Source organism: Stegostoma tigrinum, chromosome 32 (assembly GCF_030684315.1).
Source record: "Stegostoma tigrinum isolate sSteTig4 chromosome 32, sSteTig4.hap1, whole genome shotgun sequence".
In the NCBI taxonomy this organism is placed as follows: domain Eukaryota; kingdom Metazoa; phylum Chordata; class Chondrichthyes; order Orectolobiformes; family Stegostomatidae; genus Stegostoma; species Stegostoma tigrinum.
The window spans coordinates 32,923,252-32,936,996 of record NC_081385.1 but is presented as its reverse complement, the minus strand read 5'-3'; the positions used below and the strand labels follow the sequence as shown (position 1 = coordinate 32,936,996).

At 40.3% G+C, this 13,745-nt stretch overlaps 1 protein-coding gene across 7 annotated transcripts in view; it reads right to left on the bottom strand.

Annotated features, from left to right (window-relative positions):
• fam118b (family with sequence similarity 118 member B) overlaps positions 1-13,745 on the bottom strand; it is a 46,918-nt gene that overhangs the window by 3,266 nt on the left and 29,907 nt on the right. For 6 of the 7 annotated variants that reach the window (XM_048562097.1, XM_048562099.2, XM_048562101.1 and 3 more), the window contains 3 exons: positions 12,763-12,990; positions 10,443-10,571; positions 3,255-3,540 (listed from right to left, as the gene is read on the bottom strand). In XM_048562097.1, the coding sequence (XP_048418054.1) occupies positions 3,255-3,540; positions 10,443-10,571; positions 12,763-12,990 (643 nt within the window). The remainder of the gene's footprint in view (positions 1-3,254; positions 3,541-10,442; positions 10,572-12,762; positions 12,991-13,745) is intronic. The other variant, XM_059638963.1, reaches the window with a different exon arrangement.

Genomic DNA, 13,745 nt, shown 5'->3' with positions numbered 1-13,745 from the left:
CCCATAGTGTCCAGGTATGCACAAGCTAGACAGATTAGCCATGAGAAATGTAGGAATGCAGGGTTACAGGGATAAGGTAGTGGGGTTTGAGTCTGGTTGGGATGCTGTTCAGACAGCATCCTATACTCCAGTGAAAAAAGTCCCAACCGATCAGGCATCTCCCTATAACTCAAACTCTCCATTTCTGGCAACATCCTGGTAAATCTTTCCTGAACCCCCTCTAGCTTAATAATTTCCTTCCTGTAACAGGGAGACTAGAACTGGACATAGTATTCCCGAAGTGGCCTGACCAATGTCCCGTACAACCTCAACATGATGTTCTGGATGTAAGTTTGCTCGCTGAGCTGGAAGGTTCGTTTTCAGATGCTTCATCACCATTCTAGGTAACATCATCAGTGAGCCTCCGGTGAAGCGCTGGTGTTATGTCACACTTTCTATTTATGTGTTTAGGTTTCCTTGGGTTAGTGATGTCATTTCCTGTGTTGGAAATGTCATTTCCTGTTCTTTTTCTCAGAGGGTGATAGATGGGCTCCAAATCAATGTGTTTGTTGATGGCGTTCCCATTGGAATGCCATGCTTCTAGGAATTCTCATGCATGTCTCTGTCTGACTTGTCCTAGGATGGATGTGTTGTCCCAATCAAAGTGGTGTCCTTCCTCATCTGTATGTAAGGATACTAGTGATAGTGGGTCATGTCGTCTTGTGGCTAGTTGATGATGTTCACATCCTGGTGGTTAGCTTTCTGCCTGTTTGTCCAATGTAGTATTTGTCACATTTCTTGCAAGGTATTTTGTAAATGACATTCGTTTTGCAAAAAGAAAAAGAACAGGAAATGACATCACCAACCCAAGGAAACCTAAACACATAAATAGAAAGCGGGACATAACACCCGCGCTTCATCGAAGGCTCACTGATGATGTTACCTAGAATGGTGACGAAACGTCTGAAAACGAACCTTCCAGCTCAGCGAGCAAACTTTATCCAGAACCTAAACCTGAGTTACAATTCTTCTCAAAACTCGCTCAACATGATGTCCTAACTTCTATATCCACAGGTCTGAACAATGAAGGCAAGAGTGTGAACGCCTTCTTAAGCACCTCGTTTTATATATGATGCAAACTTCAAAAGAATTATGTACCTAACTCCTGGGCCTGAGTTCTATAGCACTTTCATTCTACAACACATTTGTTTGTCTAATGCTAGTGACGGTGATGATACTTAATTCCTCCCTGTATTCTTGAATATTATTGGAATGTTCAATGTATCTTCCAACTATTTTCTTGCTAAATGACCAAGCTCAAATTATATTACAGCACTTATTCTAAATTCCCCAACTAGAAGACAGTTTTTATCCCCCCCAAATTTCTTGATGAACATTTCCTTAATAATCATAAATCAAGGCATACCAAGCCCTGCTCATATGACCTTTTCTCATAACTGAAACCCTCAATTCCTGGTATCATTCTGGTGAATTTATGTTGAATCCATTCCAAGATTAAGACCATTTCAAGGTTCCCTGCCCAAATCTAGAAGGGATCTAAGAAAAAAAAATTATACAACTCCAGCCTCACTGTGTCAATAACTCTCTATTGGTGTCCATTATTTGAAGAACTGCAATCTATGATCAGTAACATGTATACAACAGATAATTCTAAGCACTGCTAGGTGACAAGATAGAAAAAGATTTTCATTCGGTCACTCAAGACGGTTTGGGAGTCAACTAACAGGAGTTCAGTGTTACAGGAAGGCAACAAAGTGAGTGTATGACACAGGGAGGCAGACTCATTTTAAAGCACTGCTGTGGACAGCTGAGTAACAAATTCTAATTTTGAGAGATTGATAGACACCAAAGTGTTGGAGAATGGGAGCTGAGAAAGTTGGCACTTTGCTGAAGAAGCCACAAGTGGTCTGGAAGAAGCTTGCAAGTGCTGATACTTCCTTACAGCAAGCAGGCATAGGGAGCCCAAAAGTTGCCTATACTGGATTCTACTAAGCAAAATTACAGGTTAGGGTAAGACCTAAAGACAGTTTTAGCTAGCGAAACAAACTGTCAGAGAAGAGCTAGAATTATGGTTGCAAATAACTACTGAAATGCAGTTTTGGAATCCAGGAAAAGAAGGTGACTGACCAGAGCAGGAGCAGTTCTGCAGACCACAGATAGTCTCCCACAGAATGAGGACAGATCAGTGGAAATAAAAGAATTGTAAACCTTTATAGACATTTAATGAGCTTTAATGACTCATCATGAATTAATATCTGGGGTGGATGAGATGCTGAGAAATCCATAAACACAGCATGATCACATCTGCCATTTGACGTTTGCAGTGGGGCCTTCGATCACAGCCTATTACCAATGTTTACTACATGTTATTACTGGGTACAACTACACAGTACATGTATTGTAGATTGTATCACAGTCCTAACATGGAATATTAAAAAAAAGTTTATTGTTATTTGTTCAAAACTGTGGAATATTGTGGTTTAGTCTTTTAGTGAGTGCTTGAACTTCACGTATTGTTTACTTTAAAAATAAAGACTAGTGGTCCCAAACTAGATCATAGTATAAGTTGATATTCTCATCTGGGATCAGAACATATTTTGTCACCTTTTTGGTGTTCCTTTTTGTACCTGTGTGACAGTTTTTAGGGGGTGTGAACCTGAATACACTAATCCCTTATTCTGCCCTCGATCCTCAACTCCGACAATTAAGCAAACATCTGGATTCAGTTTTCTCAGACAACCTCACAACATACTGCTCTTCCTGGCTTCACGTCACCTTAAAACCTAAAAGTGCAACCCCCAATTCTTTCATTATTTACTAATGATTTAGAAAGAAGTCACTTAACGTGAAAATTTGAGGCACCCGTACAGATGTCCAGAGAACAATTTTCAACATACTGTCAACAATTCTGACAACTAACACTTTATTCAAACTTTGTCCTATCTTTCAGCCGATTACCGATTTGGATTCTTGTCCATGGAAGCTGAACGTTGGGATTTAATTTCCTACAAGTTAGTCTCGGTTAGCCTCATATTCAGATACACCCTCTCGCCAAACATCCATTGAACAGCAAGCAGGAACAGGAACCCAAGCTGACTTTCCCTATATATACACACACCATTCTGAACGCTGCATTCATCCCACTACATCACCATCCAGATCTTTCCCTGCAAAATGACCTGGTACCAATATCTTTTATAACTTGTGTTGTTAACTATTGGATTAGTCACTTATTCAACTTTCCAACAACATACCTTGCCTCCCTGGTGAACAGATGGTGTTTGTTAACCGTTCAAGATACTCTGGCAGATCAAAATAATCTTCTCCATAAGAGATCACTTTAATCCCTTTGTCCAACATGTTTTCGCGAAGCTTTTTAAACTCATCCACATCATCTCTGCGCACTAGCATGAAGTGCTCCAGGTCAGACTTGTTTCTCACTGCTTCTAGGAAGAGCGACTGGAACGTTGTGTCTTCAACTGTCCGGCCACAACCGAGGAAGACAAAGGCCTTAGTTTCATACAGTTTCTGAATTTCCCTCTGCTCGATAATAAAACATAGTCGTTAACAGCGCTGATTCCATAATATGAAAACAAGATTTTGTTACTGGCCATAATGTAGACCAAATTGCAAGTGTTAACATTCACTGAAGTTCAAACATATATGCATATGTTTATGTTCTCCTTTATTCTGATGGCTCCTGCTGGTGCATAAGTGCTTTCTAGGTCCTTTCCCATGTCACTGCCAACCTCAAAGTTTAATGTTAGTTATCTATTCAGCAGTGGGTAAAATACAACACCAACAGTGGCTAGCACTGCTGTCTCACAGTGCCGGGGACCTGGGTTCAATTCGACCGTCATGTGACTGTCTGTGTGGAGTTTGTACATTCTCCCCTCGTTTTTGTGGATTTCTTCTAGATAATCAAGTTTCCTCCCACAGTCTACACATGTGCAGGTTAGGTGGATCAGCCAGGCTGAATTGCCCACAGTGTCCGGGGACATGCAGTCTAGGTGAGTTAGCCATAGGAAACGCAGGGTTACAGGGATAGTGTAGTGGAGTTGGTCTGGGTGGATGCTCTTTGGAGCATCAGTGTGGACACAGTGGCTGAATGGCCCGCTTCCACACTGTGCAGGTATTCTATGATACTATGAAATAGTAAATAAAACTGGAAGAACTGCGAACGCTGTAAATCAGAGACAAAAACAGAAATTGCTGGAAAAGCTCAGCAGATCTGACAGCATCTGTGAAGAGAAATTATTGTTAATGTTTTGGAATAAGTGATCCTTCCTCAAAATAGCTCTGAGGAAGAGTCACTCAACCCAACATGTTAACTCTGATTTCTCTCCACAAACCTGCCGAGCTTTTCCAGCAATTTCTATTTTTGTCACCAAATGCTAAATCTTTACCTCATTAAAACCATGCATTTTCTTGCATGAATCATTGGATTGAAAACAGGTCTATGTGAATTTTATGGCCTTATTCCTCCTCTTTAGCAGAGGGCGCCGAGATCAATTACATCAACAAAATTGCTGCCATGACTGAGATCAGCCAACTCACTTGTCTGCTCTGGCTCTAAACCACACAAGCAGATTTATCAATGCACCATTCAGGGGGTGCTTATCTCAATTTTTCAAAATCCTTTCCTGATCTGTATTCCTTTGACCCAAGTGTGAAGTCATAAATAGAGTACATCTGCTAATATGTGATATTCGATTTAGTTGGACAACTAACCACAACATTCTTCTTTCCAAAGTTTTCCATCAACAAATGTCAGAATATAATCAACTTTATAGCTGATACATATTTATTCTATATGTATTATCCCACAGATGTCAGCTCTGTGATGCACAGTTTATCTGATGAAATGGATTTGCTTCACAAGAATTGCAGAAGTATATAGAAATCCAGTAGCAGATCAAAATATCCTGCTTCAATTACTATGTTATCAGTTACACCAGGTTTACCGGACGGAAACAGGCCATTAGACCTGAACTATGCTGCTAGTCATTCTTAAGAGCGGCCTCCACCCACCCTCTTTCAATCCCCCAAGAATGGTCTCGGGTGTGACCACCACACAGTCCTTTCACACTATAGATACTCATTAAAGTGCCATACACTATCACTATGCTGAATGGGAAAGATTTTGAAAAGACCTTAAAAATCAAATCAACTCGAGACTGAGCATCCACGTGGGCCATTGGCAGCAGAACCATATTCAACCACAATGTGTAACCTCATGGACTGCATATCCCCCACTCTACCATTATCATCAAGCTATGAAATCGACTCTTTATGAAAGAGGGCAGGAGGGCATGCCAAAAGCAACACAGGTATACCGCAGAACATGGTGTTGATTTGGTAAAGCTACAACACAAGACTACCTGTGTATCAAACAGTGCAAACAGTATACGATAAACAGAGCTAAACAATCCCATAGCCAACTGATCAGATCTAAGCTCTGCAGTTCTGCTTCATCTAATTATACAATTTACTACACAAATATCCCCATCCTCACAGATGCTGTAACCCAAAACATGAGAGCCAAAAGTGTACAGTGAAGCATTTGCATACTTCAACCAGGAGTGCCAAGTGGATAACCAATCTCAGCCTTCTTTGGAAGCAGTCAGTAACACAGATGCCAGGCTTCAGCCAATTTCATACACTAAGTAATTCACAAAAAGGTGAAGACACTGGATACAGGTTATATATCTTAAGAAAAAAACTTTCCAGAAATAGTATTGATGACTTGTGTTGCAAGTTAGCCAGTGGCTTAGATATGTCCAGTCCACAGAAAGCAAAACAGATTCAACATGGCTAATGTTCAGGCTTAGGACATTACTGTGTATGGTAGGAAAAATAGGACGTTGCAAGGTGTATTTTTCAATCAAAATTTCGGCAAAGCGACGGAAGGTGCTATCAAGAAATATCTTGCTTCGTGGTAACGTTTATATTCTGTCAGTCCTACTTGGATCTGAACTCATCACAGACAGATCTGAACTCAAGAGGGTTGGGAGGGTGACTGCTCTAGAAATCAAGATAGTATTTGACAGAGCATAGAATCAAAGGCCTGGCAAAACTGGTGACCACTGGAAATAGGGGATAAACTAATGACAGGTTATAGATAGACAAAGCACAAAGTAAAAAAGTTACTGGAGGTCAATGATCTCAGCCACAGCACATCACTGCAGAAGTTCCTAAATGTAATAAAAGGCTTAATTTCGGACAAACATTTCCGGACAAGTACAGGGTATGGATGAATCGTGACCAACAGACTAGCCAAGTAGTACCAGGATACAAAAAAACATGCCATATCCACTGTTCTTGGAGCCAGAGGAGAGACATCACTGTGTCTTTTGGTCCCTTTGCATATACTTAAATAAGACAAGACTGGTAAAATACACCCTGAAACATCCTATTCATCCCAGCATGCACATTAACGTCCTAGGCCTGAACATTTTCAGCTGCTACATCAATAGCCTGCACCTGGAACGTGGCCAGTAATTAGCCAGGTTTGGTTTGTGCTACTTTTCAGTAACGGGACATAAATCAGCCCATTTTCCACATTTCCAGATGGATTCAGTTTGTAACTCACAGTCAAACAGTATACACTGACCACTGTACTGGAACAACTTGGCAGCTCGTTCTAGAGAGCACTAATCTTCCGTGGTATTTCCTTAACATTGTCAAGGCTCATAGCCTTTGCAGCATCCAGTGACTTCAGCCATTCCTTTATTGAGAGTCAGAATCTAACTAATTCATGCCAACCAGACATCCTAATCTGACCTACACCCATTTGCCAGCATTTGGCCTGCGTCCCTCTAAACGCTTCCTGTTCAAAAACCCATCCAGATGTCTTTTAAATATTGTAAGTGTACCATCCTTCACCACTTCTTCCAGCAGCTCATTCCATGCACGTACCATTCCTTTGCATGAAAAAGTCATCCCCTAGGTCCTTTTTAAAATCTTTCCCCTCTCACCTTAAACCTACGCCCTGTAGTTTTGGACTCCACCACACTAGGAAAAAGACCTTGGCTATTCACCCTATCCGTGCCCCTCATGATTTTATAAACCTCAATAAAGGTCACCCCTCAGCCTCCGACGCTCCAAAGAAAAACACCCCAGTCGATTCAGCTTCTCCCTATAACTCAAACCCTCCTACCAGGGCAATGTCCTTGTAAATATTTTTTGCACCCTTTCAAGTTTAACAATATCTTTCCTACAGAAAGGCGACCTGAATTTAATGCATTTTTCAAAAAAAAAAGATGGCCTCACCAACGTCCTGCAAATAATGTCTGACAAATGAAGGTAAGCATTCGTTCTGTGACTCCACTTTCTAGGAACTATCTGCCTGCACTCCATGCCACTTTGCTTGGCAATGCTCCACAGGGCCCTACCATTAACAGTACAAGTCCTGCCCTGGTTTGTCTTACCAAAATACAATACCTTATATTTATCAATATTAAACTCCATCTGCCACTCCTTACTAAGCATGCCTCCTATATTCATATCCAAGGCACTTATATATATGACAATAAGCAATGCATCTAGCACCAATCCTTTTCACAGGCCTCCAGTCTGAAAAGCAACCCTCTACCAGTACCCAATGTATCTCAACAAGGGGCCCAGCAATCTCTTCCCTAGCTTCTCATAAAGTTCTGGGAAACACCTGATCAGGTCCCAGGGGGTAATCCATCTTTATGTTTTTTTAAGAACTCCAACTCCTCTTTTTAAGACATCACTATTTATTTCCCCAAATTTCCTAGCATCCACGTCCTTCACAGTAAACATTTACATGAAATATTTGTTTAGTACCTCAGCCATGTCCTGTATTTCCATACATTACTGGTCACACTGATCTTTAAGGGATCCTATTCTCTCCTTAGTTACTCTTTCGCCCTTAAATGTACTTATAGTATCTCTTCAAATTCTCCTTAACTGTATATGCCAAAGATATTTCATGTTCCCTTTCTGCCCTCCTGATTTCCCTGTTAAGTATACTCCTACCGTCTGTATACTCCTCTAGGGATTCACTCAATCCCAGTTGTCTATACCTGACATATGCCTTCTTGTATCTGACTAGAGCCTCAATTTTCTCAGTCATCCAGCATTCCCTACTCGTATCAGCTTTGCTCTTCACACTAACAGGAACATACTGTCTCTGAACTCTCATTATCTCATCTTTAGAGGCCTCTCACTTCCAACCATCCTGTTACCTGCAAATAGTCTGCCTCAATCAACTTTTGAAACTTCTTGTCTAATACTGTCAGAATTGGCCTACTTCAATTTAGAACTTTGAAAAGTTTTCAATCAGTTCTATCCTTTTACATAACTATTTTGAAACTAATAGAATTATGATGTCTCACCCCGAAGAGCTCCGCCACTGACACCTCAGACAGTTGCCCTGCATCATTTCCCAACAGAAGGTCAAGTATTGCCTCAGCCTTTCCTGTTTTCCCACTAGCCCTTTGTTGGCGTTGATGTCAACAACCCTTCATCCACCACCACCCTTAGGAGTTTAAAGTTTCTTCAGTTACGCTAGTAAATCGCTCCACAAAGATATTAGTCCTTTTTCCAATTTAGGTGAAACCTGTCCCTCTTTTCCAGGTCATTTCTACCCCAAAGAGATCCCAATGGTCCAAACGTGAATCCTTGTCCCCTGCACCAGGCGCTCAGCCACACATTCACCAGCTCTATCCTCCCATTCCTACTCTTACCAGTACATGGCGAGAATAGTCCAGATATTACTACCCTTGAGGACTTCTGAATTTCCTGCCTAGTTTCCTGTATTCTCTATACAGAACATCATCCCTTTCCCTACCTATGGTACCAACAGGCACAATGACCTTCTGCTGGTCACTCTCCCCTTCAGAATATTCGGTACTGTCTCTGAGACATTCTTGACCCTGACGCCAGAGAGGCAACACCATCCTGATGTATCACTGATTGCTGCAGCAACGTCTGTCTGTACCCCAGATCAGAGAGTCACCTATTGCAATCAATTGCTTGGAACCTGATACACCCCTTATTACAGTAGAGCCAGTTACAGTAAGAAACCTGGCTGTCAGTGCTATACTCCCAAGAAGCCACTCCCCCCTTCAGTATCCAAAACAGGCATACCTGTTTGCAATGGGGTTAGTCACAGGAGACTCTTGCATTACCTGACTACCCTCTTACCATTCCTGTCAGTCAACTATCTGCGGTGTCACCATCTTCCTGAAAATGCCAACTGACAGTGCAACTGATCCATACAGTCCAATAGGATGCACAAACAAACACTTCCTGCAGACAAAGTCTCCAGGAACAAATTCTCCCTGATCTCACATCTGACAGGAAGAGCACATTACACCACTGAAGGCTGTTTCTGCGCCTTTAACGATCTACAAACCTAGAAATTACACAAGAACAAACACCGGGTCAAAAAGGCAGCAATTATTGTTCAAAATCACTGCTCTGGAGATAACTGTTAAAAGTCAGTCAATCAAGAGGCAGATCTCAGTATAAATATAATTAAAAATTGCCCTCACCTTATTCACTATTACAGATTCACAAAAAAAAATTAAGTCTTAAAATCAAACACTTAGGCTCACAAAGCAAAGGTGGTTCTTTTCTACTGTAGTTTCAAGCAGTGATATTTTTGAATCACATACACCTGCAGCTGCACTTGAAGGTGGATATTGGATCTCCCATGTCAGCTATGAAACCACACTGCTTGTTTGTTATTTCAGTGAAATCCAATCTCCAGAGCCCTTGTGTAATTTCTCAATCTCACAGCTGTGAAACTATACATGTTGGCTGCATCATGAAAAGCCGATCTCAGAGCCTTTTGCATTTCTTCTTTCTCCGACCTTCCCACAAGGTCAGTCTCTCTATCAAACTCCTCCAGTTGCAATGGTGGAATCTGAACTAGTGACCCTAGACACCAGTCTTGACACCAAATTACCAGCCCAGTGATATTACCTCTTGGACACCATTATTTGAACGTACTCCCACGTGTTCTTGATACATTGGAGTGGGTTGCTAAATATTGAGCCTTATAATTCGCTAGGATAAGGAGGTTGAAAATGCCATCTTTAGCAAAAATTAGGCTTTATGGAGTCCCTCCTTCTGCACTGATCAAAGCAACATGATAGATCTAGGAACTACAAAGCTGTCACAAACTGAACCTCCGACTAACATCTAATAATACATATATTGTATTAACCTGCCTTATCCCAAGTGGTGACAACAATCACTTTTCGCTGGCATGAGGGTGTGGAGAAGTAGTGAAGGAAAATCACAGATTAGGATAATTAGTCAAGCAATATGTTCCAGGGAATTTCATACACTGGTGTCTTGCTGCATGACAGCAGAAACAGACGTGGAGAGTGCTGGTGTGATTCTCAGATATAACCTTTCAAATTGCGCATTAGATGTCTGTGCTAGGAAAGTAACATACAACTCACCATTACTTCTGTATTACGCAACACATTCTGGTAGCCCAAAGGATGCAGAACAATCCCACTAGGATTAGTGTAAACTCCATGGATATGTAACACACTCAACCTTCTTTTCTCCTGTGCCCACTCAAGTACCTATCACAAACAGAAACATGAAACAGACAGACTAGCTCACTTAGCTATCAAAATACATACAGCAAGGTAACTGAAAATTGCTATACCCGGTATGTGTTTAATTAGATTAAGTGATGTTTTCTGCCTCGTTCATTTCAATTAATTACACAAGGAAACTCTCAAGAAATATAATTAATATTCTTATTTGTTTCAAATGTTTGTCTTACTCAGCTGTCAGCTAGGTGTAATATTAATTTTCACTTTATCCATTATCTTCAGTTTATACTTTTAACTTTGATAACATCCAAAGTGTAATTATGTTTAAGTACACCTTACGTGCTAAACAACTGTTCAAACGTAAAGCTTTAGAAAGCATTCACACACTGATCCACTGAATATAGTAAAGAACAATTTAGTGCCGCAAAGAATTTTATCCGAGGCTTATCCTCTGCCTTTTCAGCTTCCAGAGGCCAAGCAAGTGCAGGGTTTTTTTAGAATAGTGTAGGAATAAGCATAAAATGACTCACTTAACAGGAAATACTTATTGCAGATTGTCTCCTTGCTCCTAACTCTTCCACACAATTGTGTATAGTCATTCCCTCTGAACCAATAGTGCAATGAACAATATCTAAAATTAAAACAGGAATTACCCCGAATACACAGCAGGTGTGCGGGCATTCCAACAGAAAGAAAACAAATTAAGATTTGGGTGGATGCCAATTATCAGAAATAAAAATCGGAAAGGTGACAGACAGCCTTTAGAGACACACTAAAAAAAGGACAAAAACAAAATTAAATTAAATTTAAAAAAAAGCTACAGAACAAAAAAGGCTATTTTTATTTCTACCTGGAAAACACAGGAAAAAGAAAGTTACCCAGACCAAGACATGCTGTAGCTGCAGAATGGTCTATCCCATTGTGACGAATTTCCAATTTTTATTTTGTTTCTTTTTCCTCTAGTTTCTCTTCATACATCTCCACAGTCATGCTGAAGTTGGCAATTTCCTAACTCCCAGAAAGGTGCTCAACAATGGTCCTTTCCAAACTCAGATCGTGTGTGGGTGGATAGCACAAGGAGGGGAATTTATATTCTAGTACAGTACAAAATGAGAACATTTGGTTCTTTCAGAGAGCAATCCAGTTAGTCTCAATCGATCCCCAAATCCCTGCAATCAGTCTCCTTCAAATATTCATCCAATTGCCTTTTGAAGGCTACTATTGAATCTGTATTGGTGAAGACATATCAAATCTTAACCACTCGTTGTGTGAAAATTAATTTCCTCATGTCATCTCTAATTCTTGGTCTAATTACCTTAAGTCTTTGCCTCCAATAATCAATCCTTCAGCCATTGTAAATTATTTTTCTTTATTTATCTGAACTCTTCAAGACTTTCCACACTCAAATCTACTCCTGTTCTTCCTTGCTCTAAGAGCTGCCCAGTTTCTCCAGTCTCCTTCACTCCTGGAAACATTATGCTAAATCTATCCATATATAACCTTTCCTAAATATTTCCTAAAAAAGGAAGATTACTATTGGCCATACTCTTTCCGCTGGGCTAGAAATGTTTTTTTCCTTTTACGCACTTACACTTTACTTATTAGGATTCGGATGTGCCATTTTTTTTAAGAAAAAGGGAATTCTCACTAACATTCTAGTTATATACAAACATACGAATCAGGAGGAGTAGATTATTCAGTCCCTTCAACCTGTTCCATCATTCAATAAGATTATGGCTAATTGAGCTGTAATCTTAAGTCTGCATTCCTGCCTAACTCAATGACCTTTCACCCCCTACATGATGTGAAAAATATTCAGGGACTCTGCTTTCACACCTTTTCAGGAAGACAGTTCCAAAGACGCTCACAACCCTCAGAGTACTTTTGGTTTTGCATAATTTCTTTTGGAATGAGTACCCCTGATCTTTTAAAAATAGTAACCGCATAGTTCCAAAGGCTCCTTTATGAGAAAAATCTTCTCTACATCTACCCGGTCAAGACTCCTCAGGGTCTTATGTTTCAATCAAAGCAACTGTTACTCTAAGTAATTCCGAAGGTTGTAGGGCAAAATTTCATTTCTGTGCATCCCATTCACAGGTTCTGCCATGTGTACATACCCCAGCTCCAAAAGCTCAAATACCTCTGACCAAAGCCACGGTGAGCTAGTGTAAGTTGTCACTAGTTTGTAATCCAGGAAGTATCTCATCCTATTTACCTTTTTTTCATCCGTGAGGTCTAAGGACTCTAACTGCGTTCCTTGGTGAGCTCCATAGATTTCAACAAGATTGTCAAAGTTGGTGGTTAAAACCAGGGTTCCATTCTCCATGAGTTTCAGGACTGATTGCAAAAGATGCTTCCCAACATTGTCCATTTTGGATTCAAGGTCATCGAAAACCTCATATAAGCAATCTTTGAAGAATGTTGACCGAACGTTACTGGTGCGCTGTGGGATTTGAACTGGATCATTAGATACAATCATACAACACAAAACAAGCACTGGGGTTGCAGCAAAACCTCCAATTCTCAACAGGACTTGCAAAACATTGTCTGAAAACAAAAGTCCTATTGAAGGAAAATATTAAATATTCATGTGAGGCTGAAAACAAGAAATGGGACACGTGTGAGAGACTGCACAAGATCATTATAGATAAAGGGATTGATAATTCTTTAAAGTTGTTGATTTAAAAGCAAACTACGTACTCCCAGAGTAATGCTCATTATACTATTTTGTGGAATTTTTTTCAAAATTCTGAGAGAAGTCTATCTCTCACCCCTAATTAATTCAAATGCAGCTTTTTGCAACTCCCATCTATGATGAGTACTACTATTTTCCCAAATACCAGTTGCTTTTTGCAAATGAGGTTCTAACATCTTGCATTGTGTGAAAAATTCAACTTCTGCTGAGGTAGCTTAGTGGGGAGTTGCCATGAAAGTACAGCAACTAATACCTTAATCATTTTAAAATCAAATCAGATGTAGTACCGACTGAACACCAGCTCCCAATCTGCTTTCAAGAGGGAATAAAATGCCATTCCTGCTATAGTCACTTCACCAGCTCATCACAGCTTCCAAAAAGCAAAAACACTTTATGCTGAGAACTAGCTCCGAGGATGAGTAAATTAGATAGTCTTCAAGAGAGGGCCAACACCTGACAGTGGAGTGCAATTAACAAGTACCAAGTTTTTTTTTAAAGCCCTA